The sequence below is a fragment of the Marmota monax genome, unplaced genomic scaffold (assembly GCF_021218885.2).
Source record: "Marmota monax isolate L192 unplaced genomic scaffold, Marmota_monax_Labrador192_F-V1.1 WCK01_AAM20220418_F8-fsc00006, whole genome shotgun sequence".
Taxonomy (NCBI): domain Eukaryota; kingdom Metazoa; phylum Chordata; class Mammalia; order Rodentia; family Sciuridae; genus Marmota; species Marmota monax.
Window position 1 is genome coordinate 8,976,869 of NW_026693712.1, and position 17,755 is coordinate 8,994,623.

Genomic DNA, 17,755 nt, shown 5'->3' on the forward strand with positions numbered 1-17,755 from the left:
CTCTCCTCTCTCACCCTGCACCCTAGACTAGCACAGGGTGTTCTCCAAACAGCCTGGCCCCCAGGGCATGCCAATACAGACAACCAGTGAACAGCACCAAGCGAGGAAAGCAGATCCCAAGGCCCTGAAGGACAGACCACAGTGGCAAGGCCCAGGGCAAAAGAAGGAAAGAGAAAGGAGCCAACTGGAAGGAAAGAAATAGACAGAGTCGGGACAACAAGCTGAGCTTGGTGATGATCCCATTTCCTTACTTTACTAGTGAAACTAATAATTACTATTAATACCTGGCTCTTTCATCCAGGCTGGCGGGAGGCTACAAACATGAAAGGCCGGGGGCCTCTGACACAGGTTCCAGGGCTTCCTAACCACCAATTAAGCTTGGTAGCCCCTCCAATTACCCCTCACCCCAAGCATGCTGTGTCACCTGATTCAACACCTTTCCAGGTGGGACCAACAGGCCACTGCTCCCTGGGCCTGGCCCTCCTCAGAAGGAAACACAAGGAACTGCAGTTGGCAGGTGGTGCTGGCAGCCCAAAAAGTCATAAGGGAGGTGACAAAAAGAGGAACCCTACACCAAGTGGTTGAAACTCAGGAGCCCTGCCCCCATTCCCAAGGCTGCCCCCCACCCCCACTCTACCCCAGGGACCGTGAGCCTCTGGGCCCTGCCAGATGGCAGTAGGGGGAGGGTGCCCCTGGGAAAGGAGGATCTAACCAAAGAGACAGAGTCAGCAAGGCCAGCTCCTCCTCACTGCCCCAGGGTCACCCTGGCCTTGGTCTCTGGTATCCTCAAGTTTTATATCATATTATCTTCCCTCAAAGAGGCCTCCTCTCAAAGCCATGGCTGACACCAACCAGCCTCTCCTGCATACCTCAGCAATGGGGCCCTCACCACCTCCACCTGCCAAGTTGCTCAGACTTGCGGGGCAGGTGCTTGCAGTGACCTCATCCAGTCTCTTGGCTCTTGGAGTCATGTCAGAAGCCCTGGTCTTTCCAATGAGCTCCAACTGCTTGTGCCACCTTTACTAGGACGTCACACAAGTGATTCCAAATATAACAGGGTCTGATTACCTGTTAACTGCCATCTTCCACGCAAGCATAACATCCCCCAGCTTCCCCTTCTTGGTAGGGGTCTCAAGGCTGAACCCAGAATCATCCTCACCCCTGTTCCAATTCATCTGAAAATGCTATAGATTCTGCTCCCAAAGTCTCTCCATCATCTACATTTCTTCATCTTCATAGCTGCCACCGTGGTCTACCTCCCCCTTGTCCATCACTTACATAACCATCTTCCCCGCTCCTGTTTCCACTCCTGCTCCCCTCCCACTGACCCTCCAAACAAAACCAGAGCTGATTTTTCTTTCTTTCTTTTTTTTTTGTTTTGTTGTTGTTGTTGTTGCAGTACCAGGACTGAACCCAGAGGCACTTCACCACCACTGAGCTACAGCCCCAGCCATTATTATTTTGAGACAAGGTCTTATTAAGTTGCCCAGGCTGGCCTCTAATGTGCTACCCTCCTGCCTCAGTCACCCAGGTCACTGGGATTACAGGCATGTGCCACCACACCTGGCCAGAGTGGACTTTAAAAGACACCAATTAGAACATTCTGCTCCCCATTTAAAGCTCTTCACTGGCTTTCCGTGACATGGAGAATATACTCCACTGGCCCTCTGCCCTCCTGGGTGACCTCGCAGCATTACCCTCCCCTGTCATCCCTGCCTCCTTGCAGTTCCTTGGAGCTTCCTGGCCTTGGCACTTTTGCCCTCTAAGAGTGAACCCAGTCCTGTAAACCACGCAGGTCAGTCCTTTACCTTCACACACTGACAATGATGAAGTTATTGCTGGTCTACTTGTGTAATGTCTACCTGTTTCCACATTAGAGGACCCAAGTCTTACCTTATCCAGTGCTGTTTTTTGTTTTTTGGTTTTGTTTTTCCTTCTTTGGTGCTGAAGATTGAATCCAGGAGTGTTCTACCACTGAACTACATCCCTAGCCCTTTTTACTTTTTTATTTTGAAACAGGGTCTTGCTAAGTTGCCCAGGCTCAATTTGAAATTGTGATCCTCCTGCCTCAGCCTCCTAAATGGCTGGGGTTACAAGCCCTGTGCCTGGCCTTCATTCACGGCTTCATCACTCACCAGTACCTGCACATACGAGGCACTCAGTCTGCTGACCCAGGATCTATCCCTGTGGTGCCAAGCCAGTGGGTCCAGTTTTTCCATATGAGGGAACTCAGAGGAGGCCCTCGCAAGTCAGCCTGGGGCACTCCAGAGGCTGGACACAATCTTTCCCTGAACCCCCGAAGGACTGGGCGTCACCTTCTCTTCTCCTGCTCTGTAAAACAAGGATAATCATCCAAGCCCCTGTAGTGTGCTGAGGCACAAAGGAAGTGTGCACACCAAGACCTGGTCGCATCACAGCCCTGTCCTAGGGAGAATGTCTTGTCTGAAGTGCAGATAAACACACAAACACACACACACCAACTTCTAGACTCAGAAACTACAAGAATGTGGGCAACAGCCAAGGCTTTCCCTGAGCAGCGAGGATCAGGCGCCATCTAGCGGGCCCTTCGGCAGGAGCAGGCATTTGCAGTCTGTAGGGCAGCTGCCTGGGACCCGCCCTGACTTCCCCACCTGGCAGAGCTTCCTCTGAGCCCCCTAGACTAAAGTTCTACCCCAGTGCCATTTAGGCCCAGTCCCAATCTTTGATCTCAACTCCCCAACCCCCTCCCCTTAGCCACACAGACCTTCTCCCAAATCTGAAAGCTCCAAGTTCCCTATGACTCCAGACCTCCACTGGCTGTTGGGCTTCAGGACTCTCTTCCACCACCTCCTCCCTGTCCAGCTGACCTGGCCCACAACACACACACACACACGCGCACACACACACACACACACACACACACACACGGATATCATGTTTCTTGTTCATATTACTCATTAGACAGAGAGTCCTTGGCAGGGGTCCTGGCACATTCATGTCTGTGTGGTAAGGAGGGAGGGGTCCCGGGCCCACAAGGGAGCTCCATGAGACACTGCGACGTAGGGCAGTGCTATGTGCTTCGGAGCAGGAGAGGTCGCCCGTGAGGCCTCCAGCAAGGGGGCAGGACATTGCCTCAGCCTGCACCACCTCCCACTGGAGGGTGTGTGCACTGGCGTGAACCTGCTCACACAGCCCCCTCCTCACCTTGTTCCCCACACTCAGAAACAGAGACCAGAGTTCCTGTGGGTTCTGGGGCTCAGACCAAACCCAGAACCACAGTGACATCACGACAGCTTCACAGGGAAGGACACTTTTTTTTTTTTTGTACTGGGGAATTGAACCAGGGGTGCTTTACCACTGAACCATATTCCCAGCCCTTTTGTATTTTATTTTGCTAAATCACTAAATTTCCCAGGCTCACTAAGTTGCTTTAAACTTGCGATCCTCCTGTCTCAGCCTCCTGAGCTGCTGGGAGGAGACATGCACCTTACAGCTTACAGGCATGCACCACCACGCCCAGCTAGGGACCAACACTTGTGAAGGTCCTACCTCCAAGTCCCAGGGCTGCAGTTGGTGTCTGACTGCTAGCTGTGTGTCAGGATGAACTAAGTTACCCCCTCTGGGCCTTGTCTCCACCCCTTCCTCTCTCATGTTTGAAAAACTTCTCCAAGGGGAGGAGAAGATGAGCCTATGGGCAAATTAAAGTATAAACTGTTCCTAAGAGCAGGGAGTGAGAGTCTTCCAGGCTAGGCTTGGGGGTCCAGGAAAGGGCTCAGATTTGCTTTCTCAAGGCCTATTACCCACTCTTCATTCACCCAATCAACAGACAATTAGAAGACACCCAGACTGGTTGTCAGAAATATTGGGGCTCTGCAATCAGACTGCTTAGGCCCAGATCCTGGTGTCCCACTTACAGATAAAAACTTGTTTCCTTGGTTGCAAGGTGAGGGGAATACAATTTCTCTACTTTCTATGGTTATTGAGAGGAGTCAAGGACATGAGACATTCAACTCACTGAGCACAGAGCCTGGCATGTTCTAAGTGTCCAATTAAGGTCATTATCACCACTGAACAATTGAGTGTCAGTCACTCGTGACCTAGTCACATTTTGGTTTTATCTACCCACATACACGCAGGCATGCCTTGTCCATGGTCCTCTAGTCCCTGTCCTCAGTCCCTTCCTTACACACCTCCTCAAGGCCTTCTGCTGCCCTCAGGAATTCTAGAAGGTCTGCAGCAGAACCTCCTCGGTCCCTAGTCTTTTCTCTGCATAGTCCCATTTTGTCCTAGGAAATGCAGCTCTCCCCTGGGGTTGCTGTCCCTCACAGGCCTCTTGAGGGCTCTCCTTCATCCTTCCACAACCTATGGAGTGAGAGAAGGGGGGGGCAGAAGACAGGGAACACTCCTGCTTCTCACCACCACATCCAGGCTATTCTCCCGCCTTTCTCTCCAAAAGACCCAGCTTTAATTCCATGTCACATCCTGAGAGGCACCCAACATCACCCCACCTTCGCACAGGGTCTCCCAGCCCCTGGGTCCACCCTGCCATCTTTGGATGCTCTGCCCTGGACTCATGGTCACCCTCAGTCAATCGGTGTCTCAATTCTTGGCATTTCAATGGTCACATGGATGATGCTTCTACTACTCCAGCCTCCAGTCTCTCGACATATTTTTATCTAACCATCTTGTCTTCCTGACCATCTCTGCCACTTGTTCCCATGGTTGTGACCAATACCTGGGACTCCTCCCTAAACCATCATCTCCATGACGCCCCCTAGTCCTTGATCATCAGCTTGAAGACACCAGCTGGCATGTTGATTTCAGTCATCCCTGACTACATTGGGACCCCTAGTCCCTCGCTCCACCCTGTACACACTGTCCCTGCCAGTGTGGACACTTGACTACTCCAGCTATCCACCTCGACGCCACACGTGGACACATCATACTTCCTTTCACCCTCTGCTCCCCTGTCCCTCTCTTAAGCTGTCCTCTCTTGGCGAAATCACAACCCTGGTTAAATCCAATGCTCTGCAAGTTAAATCCCACTCCGTGCCTGCATCTGGGAAGCCATGCCGGCTGGAGAAAGCACCACACACTAACCTCAAGAGGGCCGACCCTAGGATGCTCAGGAACTCCATTCGATTTCTCCAGCCTTGGTGTCAAGCCTTCTCTCACCCAGCACGTTCAACTTAGAGCTGGCTGCTGCCACTTCCCTGTAGAGAGTCTCCCAAAGCCCTCCTGCCACATGCCCACCCTCCCACCTTCCTGCTGATGGCACTGAGGACACATTCTCTCTCCTACCAAAGCCTATCCTCTCACCTGAGCCCTAGAGCCCCTCACTTCTCACCTAAGCAAGGTCATGTCTCCACTCCAGCTTTCTACTCTCTACTGGACCATCCCACCCCCAAACAGACATCTGCTAAGAACAGAATCTTTAAAAAAGAGATTTCTGTGGGTACAGTGGCGCATGCCTATAGTCCCACTGGTTTGAGAGGCTGAGGCAAGTGGATTGCAAGTTCAAAGCCAGCCTCAGCAACTTAGTGAGGCCCTAAGCAACTGAGCAAGACCCTGTCTCTAACTAAAATATGAAAAGGGCTGGGGATGTGGCTCAGAGGTTTAGCACCCAATCCCTGGTATCAATCAAAAAAAAAGAAAGAAATTTCCCCATTCTCCATCTGCCCCTTTGCAACAAACTCAAAAGCTATCTACACCTCCCTCTTTCTCTCTTAAATATACTCACTTCAAGCTTTCGCCATTCCTCCAGCTCCCCCACCCCATGAAACCTGTTCGTATCATGGTCCCTGGTGGTCACTCTCGGCGCCCATCCTATGGGACCTCTCAGTGCCCCAACACAGCTGCCCACTCCCCTTCCCGACTGTGTCTTCATGTGACTTCCTGGAACACCTTCGTAGAGTCCCCAATCTCACCCTCACTACTTCCTTCTCACTCGCTGTCTCCTCCTTATTCCATCGTGTGCACACGCACGTGTGCAAGGACCCCAGGGCTCCGTGCACGCAAGGCAAGCACTCCACCACCGACCCCCCCATGCTCTCGACACTCCATCCTTAGAGCTCTTTTCCACCTACACCACGGCCCTCAGTGGTCACAGTCCCCGATTTGAAATATCACCCCTATGCCCAAGACCCCAGATTTACACACCAGCCCAGGCCTACTCCTCAATTCCAGGTTCATCCAACCTGACAACCTCCTGGACATGTCCAGTTGGTGTGTGATAACACCCCAAACTCAGGCCTAAGACCAACTCGGGTCTCCCCTCCGAGCCCTCACCCCCCTGGGCCTCCCAGCCCGCAGCTTCACCCTTCAGGTACCCCAGCCCTGACTGCGGGAGTTGGCTCTCGACGCTCTTCCTCCAGCCCACGTCTCGTCTCATCTGCAGGAAATCCTGTTGGATCTACTTTCAAAGTACAGCCAGATTTGAACCACTTCTCTCTGCCTCCACTGAGGCCCCCCTGGTCTCGGCTATCAATACATTACACTTGGTTTACTGCAAAAGCCTCTTAACCCTGATCCTGCTTCTATTTCTGCCCCTCACCCCTCCAGAGGCTGAGTGGGCTCCGCACAGAGCATCCACAGTGAACCTATTAATACAAGTCAGACCTCCCTCCTCTGCTCAAAACCCTCAACAGCTCCACTCAGGGCAAAACCAAAGTCTTTACAATGCCCTGTGGGGCCACATGACCTCTGATCATTACATCGCCTCTCTGACCACCCCCTCCAGTGCCACTCCATTCCAGCCACACTGGCTCCCACCACTCCGGTTCCCACCACCCCCAGAATATGCCCCCCACACTTCCGCCTTTGGGCATGCGCATGTGCCCAGGAGCCCCATAAAGATCTTCCCCTAGATGCTGGCAACACTCCCTTCCGCATCTCCCTCGGGCCTCTGCTCAAACCTCTCCTCCAGCCTCCCGCCTTTTGCATTGAATTCTGCCACCTGCCACACCCCTTTCCCTTCCTTACCTGCCTGGCTTTTTCTTCCTTCCCTAGCACTGACTGCCTACTAACATAATGGGAAAGTTACTCAGATGCTGCAGCTGCTCTTTCTTCCAGAATGTCAACTGTAAGAGGGTGGGAATCATTGTCTGATTTGGTCATCAATGTATCCCAAGTGTCAAGAACCTAGACACATACGCAATGCTCACAGCCTTCACTGATGGAATGACTAAGCTGTGAGTGGTGAGCACACTCCTGTACTCACAATGCTGACAGCGTATGGAGTGGGGTGGGGTGAGAAAGAGAAGAGGCAAGACACTGCAGGAGTGTTCATCCCTCTCCCCTTCTCACAGCACACTGGTCATACCAGCTAAGTTTTAATTATTTGAACTCTCCAAACACATTCTTACCTCAGGACCTTTGCACGTACGATTCTCCATTCTTCCATTCTTCCTGTCTTAATTTAGCTAATTTCTACTTCAGATATTAACTCATTTTTCCATTACGGAGTATTGAACCCAGGGATACTATACCAGTGAGCCACATCCTCAGCCCTTCTTTTTTTTTTTTAATATATTTTTTTTAGTTGTAGATGGACACAATATTTTCATTTTTATTTATTTATTTTTATGTGGTGCTGAGGCTCAAACCCAGGGCCTCATGCATGCAAGGCAAGCGCTTCACCACTGAGCCACAACCTCAGCCCACCTCAGCCCTTCTTAATTTTTATTTTGAGACAGGATCCCACTAAGTTTCCAAGGCTGGCTTCAAACTTGTGATCCTCCTGCCTTAACGTGCCACTCCATGCTTCAGCTTCCCTACTCTACTTTCAAGTCTCAGTTTAAATACCATTATGATTGCATCCTACAGCTTGGCTACAGAGTAGGAGTCCAACAAAGATATGTGTTTTCAACAATTTTTTTTTTTTTTTTTTTTTTTTTTTTGGTACTAGGGATTGAACCCAGAGGCACTTTACCACTGAGCCACATCCCCAGCCCTTCTTATTTTTTATTTTGAGTCAGGGTCTAAGTTGCTCAGGGCCTCATTTAGTTGCTGAGACTGGCCTCAAACTTGCAATCCTCCTGTCTCAGCCTCCCAAGTCACTGGAATTACAGGCATGTGCCACCATGCCAGAATCAATATGTTTTTTTGTTTTGTTTTGTTTTTTGATGCTGGGGATCTAACCTAGGGCCTTGCGCATGCAAGGCAAGCACTCTACCAACTGAGCTATATCCCCAGCCTAGTAATCAATATGTTTTTAAAAGCACTATTATTATACCATTCTATATATGAGAAAACTAAACCCTAGATAGGCTCTAATTTTTATTCAAGAATACACAGCTAAAAACTATTTGTAGAATCACAAACGTGTTGATTAAATAATCCAAGAGGAGTTTTGAAGTAGTAACTACTATAGTTTCTGAAATAAGACTTTTCTTATTTCTCTGTGGAAAAATCTGTCCTGAAGAAACTGTGTGGGCTGCCTTTGGCCACGCTCACTCCACAAAGCCTTCCCGCTGCCAGGTGGAGAGGTCTCTGTTTAGTACCATGCTGATTCAAAGCAGGAGCTCATCCCACAATACTCCAGTCTCCACCACTATCCCGACTCTGCTGGGGAACACACTACCTGAGAACAAAAAGCCCTGGCCTTCAAAGAACACAGAGAGACCATTAATAGAAGAGATGCAAATGGTCAAAACATTCAGAAAGATGTCTGACTTCACTAATCACGAAGAGAAGGGATGCAACAAGGATGTACTTAGCTTCTCAGCTTATAGAAGTAAAGTGATACGAACTTTCAGGAGAAAAATTTAACTACATATATCAAAGTTTAATGCCAGGAACAATGGATTACGCTTGTAATCCCAGTGACTTGGGAGGCTGAGGCAAGAGGATCACAAGTCTGAGGCCAGCCTCAGCAATTTCATGAGGCCCTAAGCAAGAATAGCAAGGCCTTTCTCAAAAATAAAAAGGGCTGGAGACATGGCTCACTGGTAAAATGCCCCTGGGTTCAATCCCTGATACCAAAAAAAAAATTTTTTTTAAATGCATGTTCCCTTTGATTTCAAGCAATTTACTTTGAGGAAGGGATAGCAGAAGTGAGTTATTTTTGTTGTTGTTTTGTTTGGTTGAAGAAATGGGGTCTCATTACATTGCCCAGGCTGGCCCCAAACTCCTGGGCTCAAGCGATCCTCCTGCCTCAGCCTCCTGAGCATCTGGTACCACCACAGGCTGTGCCACCACATCCAGGACAAGTGTGTTCTTGACAGTTTTATATTTGAAAATTCTGGAGATTAATCTAAACATCCATCAATAGAGAACTGGTTAAATAAGCAATTATACACCTATACAAAGTGATACCAATAGTAGTTAAAAAGACACAACATGGTAACTAGTAAGGAAGAGGATTTCTGGGGACACAGTTGAAAAGATGAATTTTGGGGGGAGATTTTGATATACTTTTTGGTAACTTTAAAAAAATGTTTGTGTGGGGCTGGGGTTGTGGCTCAGCAGTAGAGCACTTGCCTAGCACGTGCGAGGCCCTGGGTTTGATCCTCAGCACCACATAAATAAATAGAATAAAGCTATTATGTCCAACTACAACTAAAAAATAAATATTTTTTTAAAAAGTTTGTGAATGACTTTATATTCAAAATAATAAAATTAAATATTTCTTTTAAAAAATGCTATAGGGGGCTAGGGTTATGGCTCAAAGGTAGAGCACTCATATAGCATGCATGAGGCCCTAGGTTTGATCCTCAGCACAAAATAAAAATAAAATAAAGGTGTTGTGTCCACCTACAACTAAAAAAAGTAAACAATTTTTTTTTTTTTTTAATGCTATAGGGCCAGGAATAGTGGCTCACAACTGTAATCCCAGTTACCCTGGAGACTTAGGCAGGAGGATCTCAAGTTTGAGATCAGCCTAGGCAACTCAGTGAGACCCTGTTTCAAATAAAATTTAGAAACAAAAGGGCTAAGGATGTAGCTCAGTGGTAGGGTGATTGCTTAGTGTACGTGAGGTCCTGGATTAATACCCAGTACTGCAAAATTAAATAAATAAACGAGCAAGGAAACAAATAAATACATAAAAAGCCGCAGATTTCTACTGGTTGTTATGGAAAGGTATCTACAATGATGTTGGGTGAAAAAAAGCAAAATAGCAAATAAAATGTAATTTTCTTTTACATAAAATTGTAGATTATATACTAAAGATATTGGTATACATGTGGGTATAAAATGTTTCTGGAATGATGTACTTTAATTTCGTAATAGTGTATTTCCAGAAGGAAAACTTGGGGGACAATTTTTACTTTTTTACTACATACTTCTCTGTATTATGTGGACTATTTATAATGAGCATAGCTTTTTTTAAAAACCATAAAAGGCAAATTATTGTAAAGCTCTTTTCTTTCCTTAAAAAAGAGAGTCCTTCAGCCTTAAAGAAGAATGAAATTATGGCATTTGCTGGTAAGTGGATGGAGCTAGAGAACATCATGCTTAGGGAAATAAGCCAATCCCCAAAAAGCCTAAATCCAAATGTTTTCTCTGATATTCCAACACTAACTCACAATAAGGGGCAGGAGTAGGGAGGAAGAGAGGTATTTTGGTTAGGTAGTGGGGGTAGGAAGGACAGTGGAACGATCTGACATTATTACCATATGTACATATATGATTACACAACCAGTGTGATTCCACTCATTTACAATCAGAAGAATGAGAAATTATATTCCACTTATGTATGATGTGTCAAAATACATTCTACTGTCATGTATAACTAATTACAAAAAAAAATTTTTAAAGGAGAGAGTCTTTTCCTGTATGTATATGCATAAGTGATTCCTGGGAAGGACATGTGCCTAATTATGAACAGCAGTGATTAAGACTGTTACTTCTTTTTTCTTTCTTGTTCTTTTCATGTTTCTGTAATTAATTGTTTCTTTTGTTATTGTTGTTTTGGTACCAGGGATTGAACCCAGGGGCACTAAACCACCGAGCCACATCCGCATCCCTTTTTTTATTGTATATTATTTAGAAGCAGGGTCTCACTGAGTTACTCAGGGCCTCAAACTAAATTGCTGAGGCTGGCTTTGAACTCATGATCCTCCTGCTTCAGCCTCTGGAGCTGCTGAGATTACAGGCATGCACAACCATGCCCAGCAATTACTTGTTTTTATAAAGTGGAAAGAGGATACTACAAATTTTTTTGAAAAATTTTGGCCAGGTATAATGGCCCCTGAGTTCAATCCCGAGTAAAAAAAAAAAAAAAAAATGCCTACACAAACTGAAGTCTTTCAAAGTGGTCAACAGCTCATACAGACATATGCTATTCTTCATGCTAGCTCATTTTTTCCAACATACACAATATCTACATTTCATTATATAGATTTCATATATATTGTTCATGCAATGTATGCATGTTTACCCAGTTTTGCTAGATACACTTATTGGCCCTTTCCACATCTCCATCTACACATTCTTCCAGTCCTTCAAGGTCCTTCTACATTATTGTTAAAGGAATATATGGAAATGGCTATTGAGCATACAAGTTTTAAATCAGAATCTCATATCCACTACAATTATGTGGTCTCTGTTAACATCCCTCATCTGTACAAGGGAAACCAAAAGCCTGCTTGAAAATGTGAGAATTAAATGAAGCATATAAATTGCTTAGCACAGGCTTGCATATAAACATTCTTATTTTGCTCGGGGCTGCACAAAATAAGCCAAAGGTACATTATTAGAAGTCTCTTGTTGTTCTTCCCCTCCGCGCCACTAGGTGCGCTGCCACTCCCAGGATGCTAGGCTCGGGGTTAGGACGGCGGAAGTCTAACTAGTCGCGGCCCCCCGCCATCTTGGAATATAAACCCGCCTCACCTCGTGGGTGTATCCGCTTCGTTCGGTCCCGTAGGCAAGCCCGTTCGCGCAACACTCATCCCCGTGCCTCTTTTCGCTCTCCCTTAAGTAAACTATCTTCCCCGAGGGCGGAGTCTTAGTCTTTTCGTGAGCAATAAAAGCGTCGTATTCCGGGAGCCGACCTCGCCCCCGTGACCTCAGCGGTATACTTCCGGCAGTCGGAAATGACCCATCGCCCCGCCCCTTCCCAATCTCTCTTTCCGGTGGCAGAGTCTGGAGGCGACGCGCAGGTATGAGGCCCAGGCACCATAATCGTGCGGCATCCTGTGGCCAGAGGGCCCGGTGGGGCTCGGGACGTGGTAGTGGGGTCTTTCGGCGGAAGCCAAGTCAGGTGCTGGGCAGGAGACGCGCTACCGGCAGACTCCGAGCCCGGCCAGTCTAGGATCAACTTCGCGCCTTGTCTCGGAAGGAGGTCGCCTGGTTTTAAAGTGGGGGAGGGGGGGAGGCTTATTTCTGTGAAGTGGACACGAACTCGAGTCCAGGACTTGGCCCTGAACTAAGTCACGTTTCAGCGATTGCACAGCGTGACTTACGGGACCCAGAGACCGTAGTCTGTGGGCTCCTCCCACCCTACCCCGCTAGCTTCTTCCTGGGCGATTGCAGACCCGTGTCTAATCTCAAGATTTGGAAAATAGGACTAATAGCGTCTGCCCTATGCGGTTGTAGTGAGAATTCAGGGAGAGAATGCAGGAAAGACTCGGGCCCTGTGTTGGGTGCTTCTGAATTAGGGTGATTCTTGATGCTAGTTCTGGGCCCTCGGGGCCCGACTCAGAAGCTGATGGTAGGGACTGCACATTAGTGTTTGAGGTATGTTAATACCCCTGAGTGACCATTTCCTCAACACTTGAGGGCCTTGGGATCGGGGAAATGCAGGTAGACACTGGATATAATACTCGCTTAGGTAAGATTTCCTGTGGCACCTTCCTTAAAAGTACTCACCCACTGAGTACCAATTTCGTTTATCTAATTTGAAGGTGGGAATAGGTGGTTTTGCACACAAGAAAGGCACCAGAGAGATCCAGGAGCACTGGAGACAGATTTTTAAAATCTAGGGTAATTGTGAAGTAGAAGGATCTGGCCAGAGTACAGGGCTGAAATGGTGTGATCTTAGGTGGCTTAACTCCTTCTGCAGGCTATAGCCTGATTTCATTTGAGCCCTTCATAGTTTTGGTGCCTTCTGATAATGTTAAGAAATTGTTGTGATGCTTGAGCCTCAGAGGGGTTAGAAGGCCTGGGGCTTTAGGCAGGAAGTAGTCCTTCTAGCCTTGCCCATTCTCCTTACCTTCTTCCTGTCAGTGTGCCTTTTTTGCTAGTCCTGTATTCCTGTGATTTCACCTAACGTTATAGACGATGTCAGGTTAGAGCTATTTGGTTTCATGAACCAATTGGATTTCTGGAATGGGTCTTTTTCTGGAGGGCATGTTTTAGTGCCTTTAATATTTGGTGTTAGTAAAGTTTAAGGACTTGGTTCTAAGCAGTAGTAGAAGGAGATAAGTTGGTAGGCAAAGATGATTTCGATTGGCTTTGGGAGAGAACGGGTAGCGCATAGAATTAGGAAATGAGGCTTGAGGGGCATATTGGTAAAAGATCCCTGAATGCTAAGCTAAGGAATTTGTTCAGAATTCAGATGTGGCCAGTTTTTTTTCGCCACTTGAATAAAGAATCTTTGGAGCACCATTGCTGATACATAGATAGGTATTAGCCTTGGCATTGCCTTTTGGTATATAGTATTTCAGGCTTCTTTGGGTCTAGCCAAAGTATATAGTATCCAGGGCCAGGAAACCTAGAAGTACTCCTAGCATTACTGTGTGTGGATCAAGAATTAATCTAAACTGGTTCTGATTTCTGCAACTGAATTGCTGTGTTACCCTGGATAAATCAACAAAATTTTTTTTTTAATCTTAATATATTTGAAACAAGAAGGGTCAGAAAGAATTGATTTGCCAGCTGAGGATGTAGCTCAGTGGTAGAGCACTTGGCTAGCATGTGTAAGACCTTAGGTTCCATCCCTCGTACCACTGAAAACATAATTGATTCCCTCAGTTAGATAAAATTGCCAGAAGTGTGTTGTCCTTATTTTGGGTAGAAATTAGGGGTACTTTTGGTCAGCTGCTAGAATTTAGGCTTATCCTAAAGGTTCTGTGTAGCTATGCTTTGGTAGTTTCTGGAAGAAGGGTTACCTAATGGCACATTGCTTTTTAGCCACTAGTTGACATCAACCAAGTACAGGGAAAAATGGGTTTTAGTGAGATACAGGTGAGAAAGTACACCATAGTCCTAGGTATAGGGAGTCGGGGACAAAAAGAAGCAAAATTGGGATTTCTTTAAAAGTTTCGAACAGCAGGTTCTGGGTGGTTTGGTGTGTGTGTGTGTGTGTGCACGCGTGCTTGCGTGCCAGGGATTAGACCCAAGGGCATTTAATCGCTGAGCCATATCCTGGTCCTTTTCATTTTTTTATCTTGCGACAGGGCCTCACTAAGTTTCTGAGGCTGGCCCTGAATTTATAATCCTTCTGCCTCAGCCCCCTGAGCTGTACTCAGATTACAGGCATGCACCATCATGCCTAGCTATGGAAATCTTGTCATTAACTCTAAGGTTCTTTTATTCAGAAATGGCACCTCGCAAGGGAAAGGAAAAGAAGGAAGAACAGGTCATCAGCCTTGGACCTCAGGTGGCGGAAGGAGAGAATGTGTTTGGTGTCTGCCACATCTTTGCATCCTTCAATGACACCTTTGTCCACGTCACTGATCTTTCTGGCAAGTGAGTACCTGGGTGGAGAGGCACAAAACCCACCTGGCAAGAGGCTGAGGGAAGAAATGTCCCCAGTTTAGGAAGTTCTCTCTAAAGAATTAATGCTTTGTCCAGGTAAGGAAATGTGTTTGCTCGTTTTGTCCAAAAATGCATAATTTTCTAGGAATTAAAAGGAGACATTCTTTGTGAAGTCATTCAGATTCTGACTTTGATTTTTCTCCTACATAAAATGAAGATATTAATACACCTCATAGACTAATCTTTAAAGATTGAATGCAAAAGTAAAATATAAGGTTTAGCTGTGTTGTTTCTTTCAGCCCACTAAACTGAACCCCATGAAGTCAGAGCTCATGACTCTCTTGTCCAGGATCAGGATATAAGCTCAAGTTGACTCAAGCTCTGCCATACCTGAGTTGTGGCAGTCTTTATTTGTTAGACATGATAATCACTTAGTGAATCATTGTTGGGAGATGAAAAAGAATGACTCTGCTTTTGTCCCCAGGGAAACCATCTGTCGTGTGACAGGTGGGATGAAGGTGAAGGCTGACAGAGATGAATCCTCTCCATATGCTGCCATGTTGGCTGCCCAGGACGTAGCCCAGAGGTGCAAGGAGCTAGGCATCACTGCTCTACATATCAAACTCCGGGCCACAGGAGGAAACAGGTATATAAGGCTAGAGATGGGTGGTGGTAAGACTACTGGGCTTAGGTGCCAGAACACTTAGATTTGAGAGATTTGGTTTTCTTTTGTAATCAGAAACAAGATATTTTAGGCATATACGTATAATTGGCTCCTGGATGTACCCCACCCTTATCAAGTGCCCACTGTATACCAGTCACTATGTTTCCAATACTAAAAAAAGAAAAAAGAGTAAAGGAAGAAAGCAGATAATGCCTTTGTCCTCCTTGTATGCAACTTAGGCTTGTGGGAGAGTCAGACTTTAAGCAAATAGAGCAGCAGTGAGTGTGTGACCTCTATTTGTGGCAAACGCTAGGAAGAGAATGTATGGAGTTAGTGATGACATATATTTTCAACTAAGTCCTAAATGATATCCAGAAGTCTTTCAGAGAGGGCAAGACAGAAGGAAGGTATTCCAGCTAGAGACAGTTGCAAGAAAAAGTTCTTGGGGTAAGGATGAGCTTGGGCAACTAGGAGAAGGAAAGTAGTATGAGGTGTGATTAGAGAGATGCAGGGGTGGAGCCTTGCTGGGTATTATAGAACAGGACAACAATTTGGGCTTTATTGGGCATGAAAGCTAGAATAGATGATTACCAGGTAGGGTATAGACCAGATAGAAAGCTGTTCAAGTGGTCCCATGCAGAGGTGGTAGTGTCTTGGACAGAGCAGCAAAGAAGACTTAAGGGTCACAGCATGTGGCATGAAGGGAGGGGGCTTTACCTGGCTGCAGACAGAGCAGGGCAAACTGACCTATGACTAGGTTGACCTGCTGTTCTTTCTTTGTACTGTCTGTACAAATTACTCTAATAATAGTTAAAGGAATTTTTGTTTGTTGGCTATGTAACAGAAGCGATAGTAACCCCTCTAAGCCTTAAATATTTATTGTCTGGTCCTTTACACGAGATTTGTCATTAGAGAATTTATGAGATTTTATGGAGATTACCATTGGCTTGTCTAACTTGAACTTCTACTTCCTAGGACCAAGACCCCTGGACCTGGGGCCCAGTCAGCTCTCAGAGCCCTTGCTCGTTCAGGAATGAAGATTGGGCGGATTGGTAAGTCTCCCCCTCACAAACACAGGTTAGTTTTGAAACTAACCTGGCACATACTGATCTTAAATTTTTTAATAAATGGGGACCAGGGGATATAAGTCTTAGAATTCCAAGAAATGTAATGAAACCTTATTGTGTAGGAGCCACCCAAGGGGTATTTATTGATACCAGAAATCATGTGCCGCTCCTATTTTGTACAGAGCCTGGTTTGGTGTCTCTTGGCAGTTACATTTGCTGAAAGGAGCTGCATGGTGTTCTTCCCATCTGCTTGGGATGGCCTAGTGTCATTTCTAAATCTGTCTTCCTGATTTTGAGGATGTGGAAGGTGGGACAATTCCCCATTCATCTGTTGATAATAGGAACACATTTGGGGAACAATAGGATCTACTGCTGAATGGGTAGACCATTGGCCTAGGGAGGCCTGGGGTTCTTCCCATCCAGCTCCAGGCACTGATGTTTTCTCTTCTCCCCACAGAGGATGTCACCCCCATCCCCTCCGACAGCACCCGCAGGAAGGGGGGTCGCCGTGGTCGCCGTCTGTGAACAGTACTCCTCAGATTATTTTCTGTTAATAAATGCCTTGTAAACTATTTCAACACTAGTCTTTTCTTGTGTAGGAGCCACCCAGGGGGTATTTATTTCCCTTCACTTATCTAGGTGTGATGAGGGCATGACAAAATATTATATTGTTTCAGAAGATGTAAAAGACATCATGCAGGAACATAAGTGGAACTGTTTGGGCCCTTGGTGTAGAACAGGTGAACCTGGGTTCTGCAAACTGGCTTCCTGGAAGAGGTGAGGTACTAGGACTTACTTGGGTCTTTTGCATACTTGCTTGTTGTGGTGTTAAGCTTCCTCAGTCACCTAAAGCAAATCAAGGCCTTGGAGACCTTGTTTTGAAAATGAAAGATGTTGGTTCTAAAAATGAACCAATTCTTAAAGAGCCAGAGCAGAGTGGGAACTGTTGATCCAAGTGTAGCCTGAGCAGAAGAGGAGCCTTCCAGGCCTGAGCCATATATAAACTCAAGTGGGCGTGTATCTCCCCCCACACCTTCTGTGCAAAATGGGCAGCTCACTCTGCTGTGCCTTGCTTTTCTTTACTTGGCAGATCTTAGAGATTGTTCCACATCGGTACATAAAGTACATAAAGATTCAGCCACCCCACAAATACACACCAAGTCCTATTTTCTCATCAGCAATAAAAAGAAAAGTTCTTGCTTTTCCGGAAGCTTGATTCCAGCTCCAAGGACACAGTGGCACCAGATGGTGCTGAATGTTCTGCAAGGGATTGCCACGGGACCCTGTGGTGGGGAGGTAGGGCCCACTGATGGAGCAATGAGATTAGCCAGGCCAGTGGAAAGGAGAGGATGTTGTGTCCAGGACTGGAGAGGTGAGTGCACCAAAACACAAGGTGGTTCTGGAG

General features: G+C 46.6%; 2 protein-coding genes across 2 annotated transcripts in view; one reads left to right on the forward strand and one right to left on the reverse strand.

Annotated features, from left to right (window-relative positions):
* The window catches only part of Ndst1 (N-deacetylase and N-sulfotransferase 1), a 91,332-nt gene extending 79,379 nt beyond the window's left edge, over nucleotides 1–11,953 (reverse strand). The window contains exon 1 of the mRNA XM_046460299.2: nucleotides 11,812–11,953. The gene's annotated coding sequence lies outside the window, so the exon portion shown is untranslated. The remainder of the gene's footprint in view (nucleotides 1–11,811) is intronic.
* A 17-nt stretch (nucleotides 11,954–11,970) lies between these two features.
* On the forward strand, nucleotides 11,971–16,922 carry Rps14 (ribosomal protein S14). The gene is made up of 5 exons (XM_046460301.2): nucleotides 11,971–12,080; nucleotides 14,460–14,610; nucleotides 15,104–15,265; nucleotides 16,259–16,335; nucleotides 16,808–16,922. The coding sequence occupies exons 2-5, from the start codon at nucleotides 14,462–14,464 to the stop codon at nucleotides 16,873–16,875; spliced, it is 456 nt and encodes a 151-aa protein (XP_046316257.1). The 5' UTR covers nucleotides 11,971–12,080; nucleotides 14,460–14,461; the 3' UTR covers nucleotides 16,876–16,922.
* The last annotated feature ends 833 nt before the right edge of the window (nucleotides 16,923–17,755 follow it).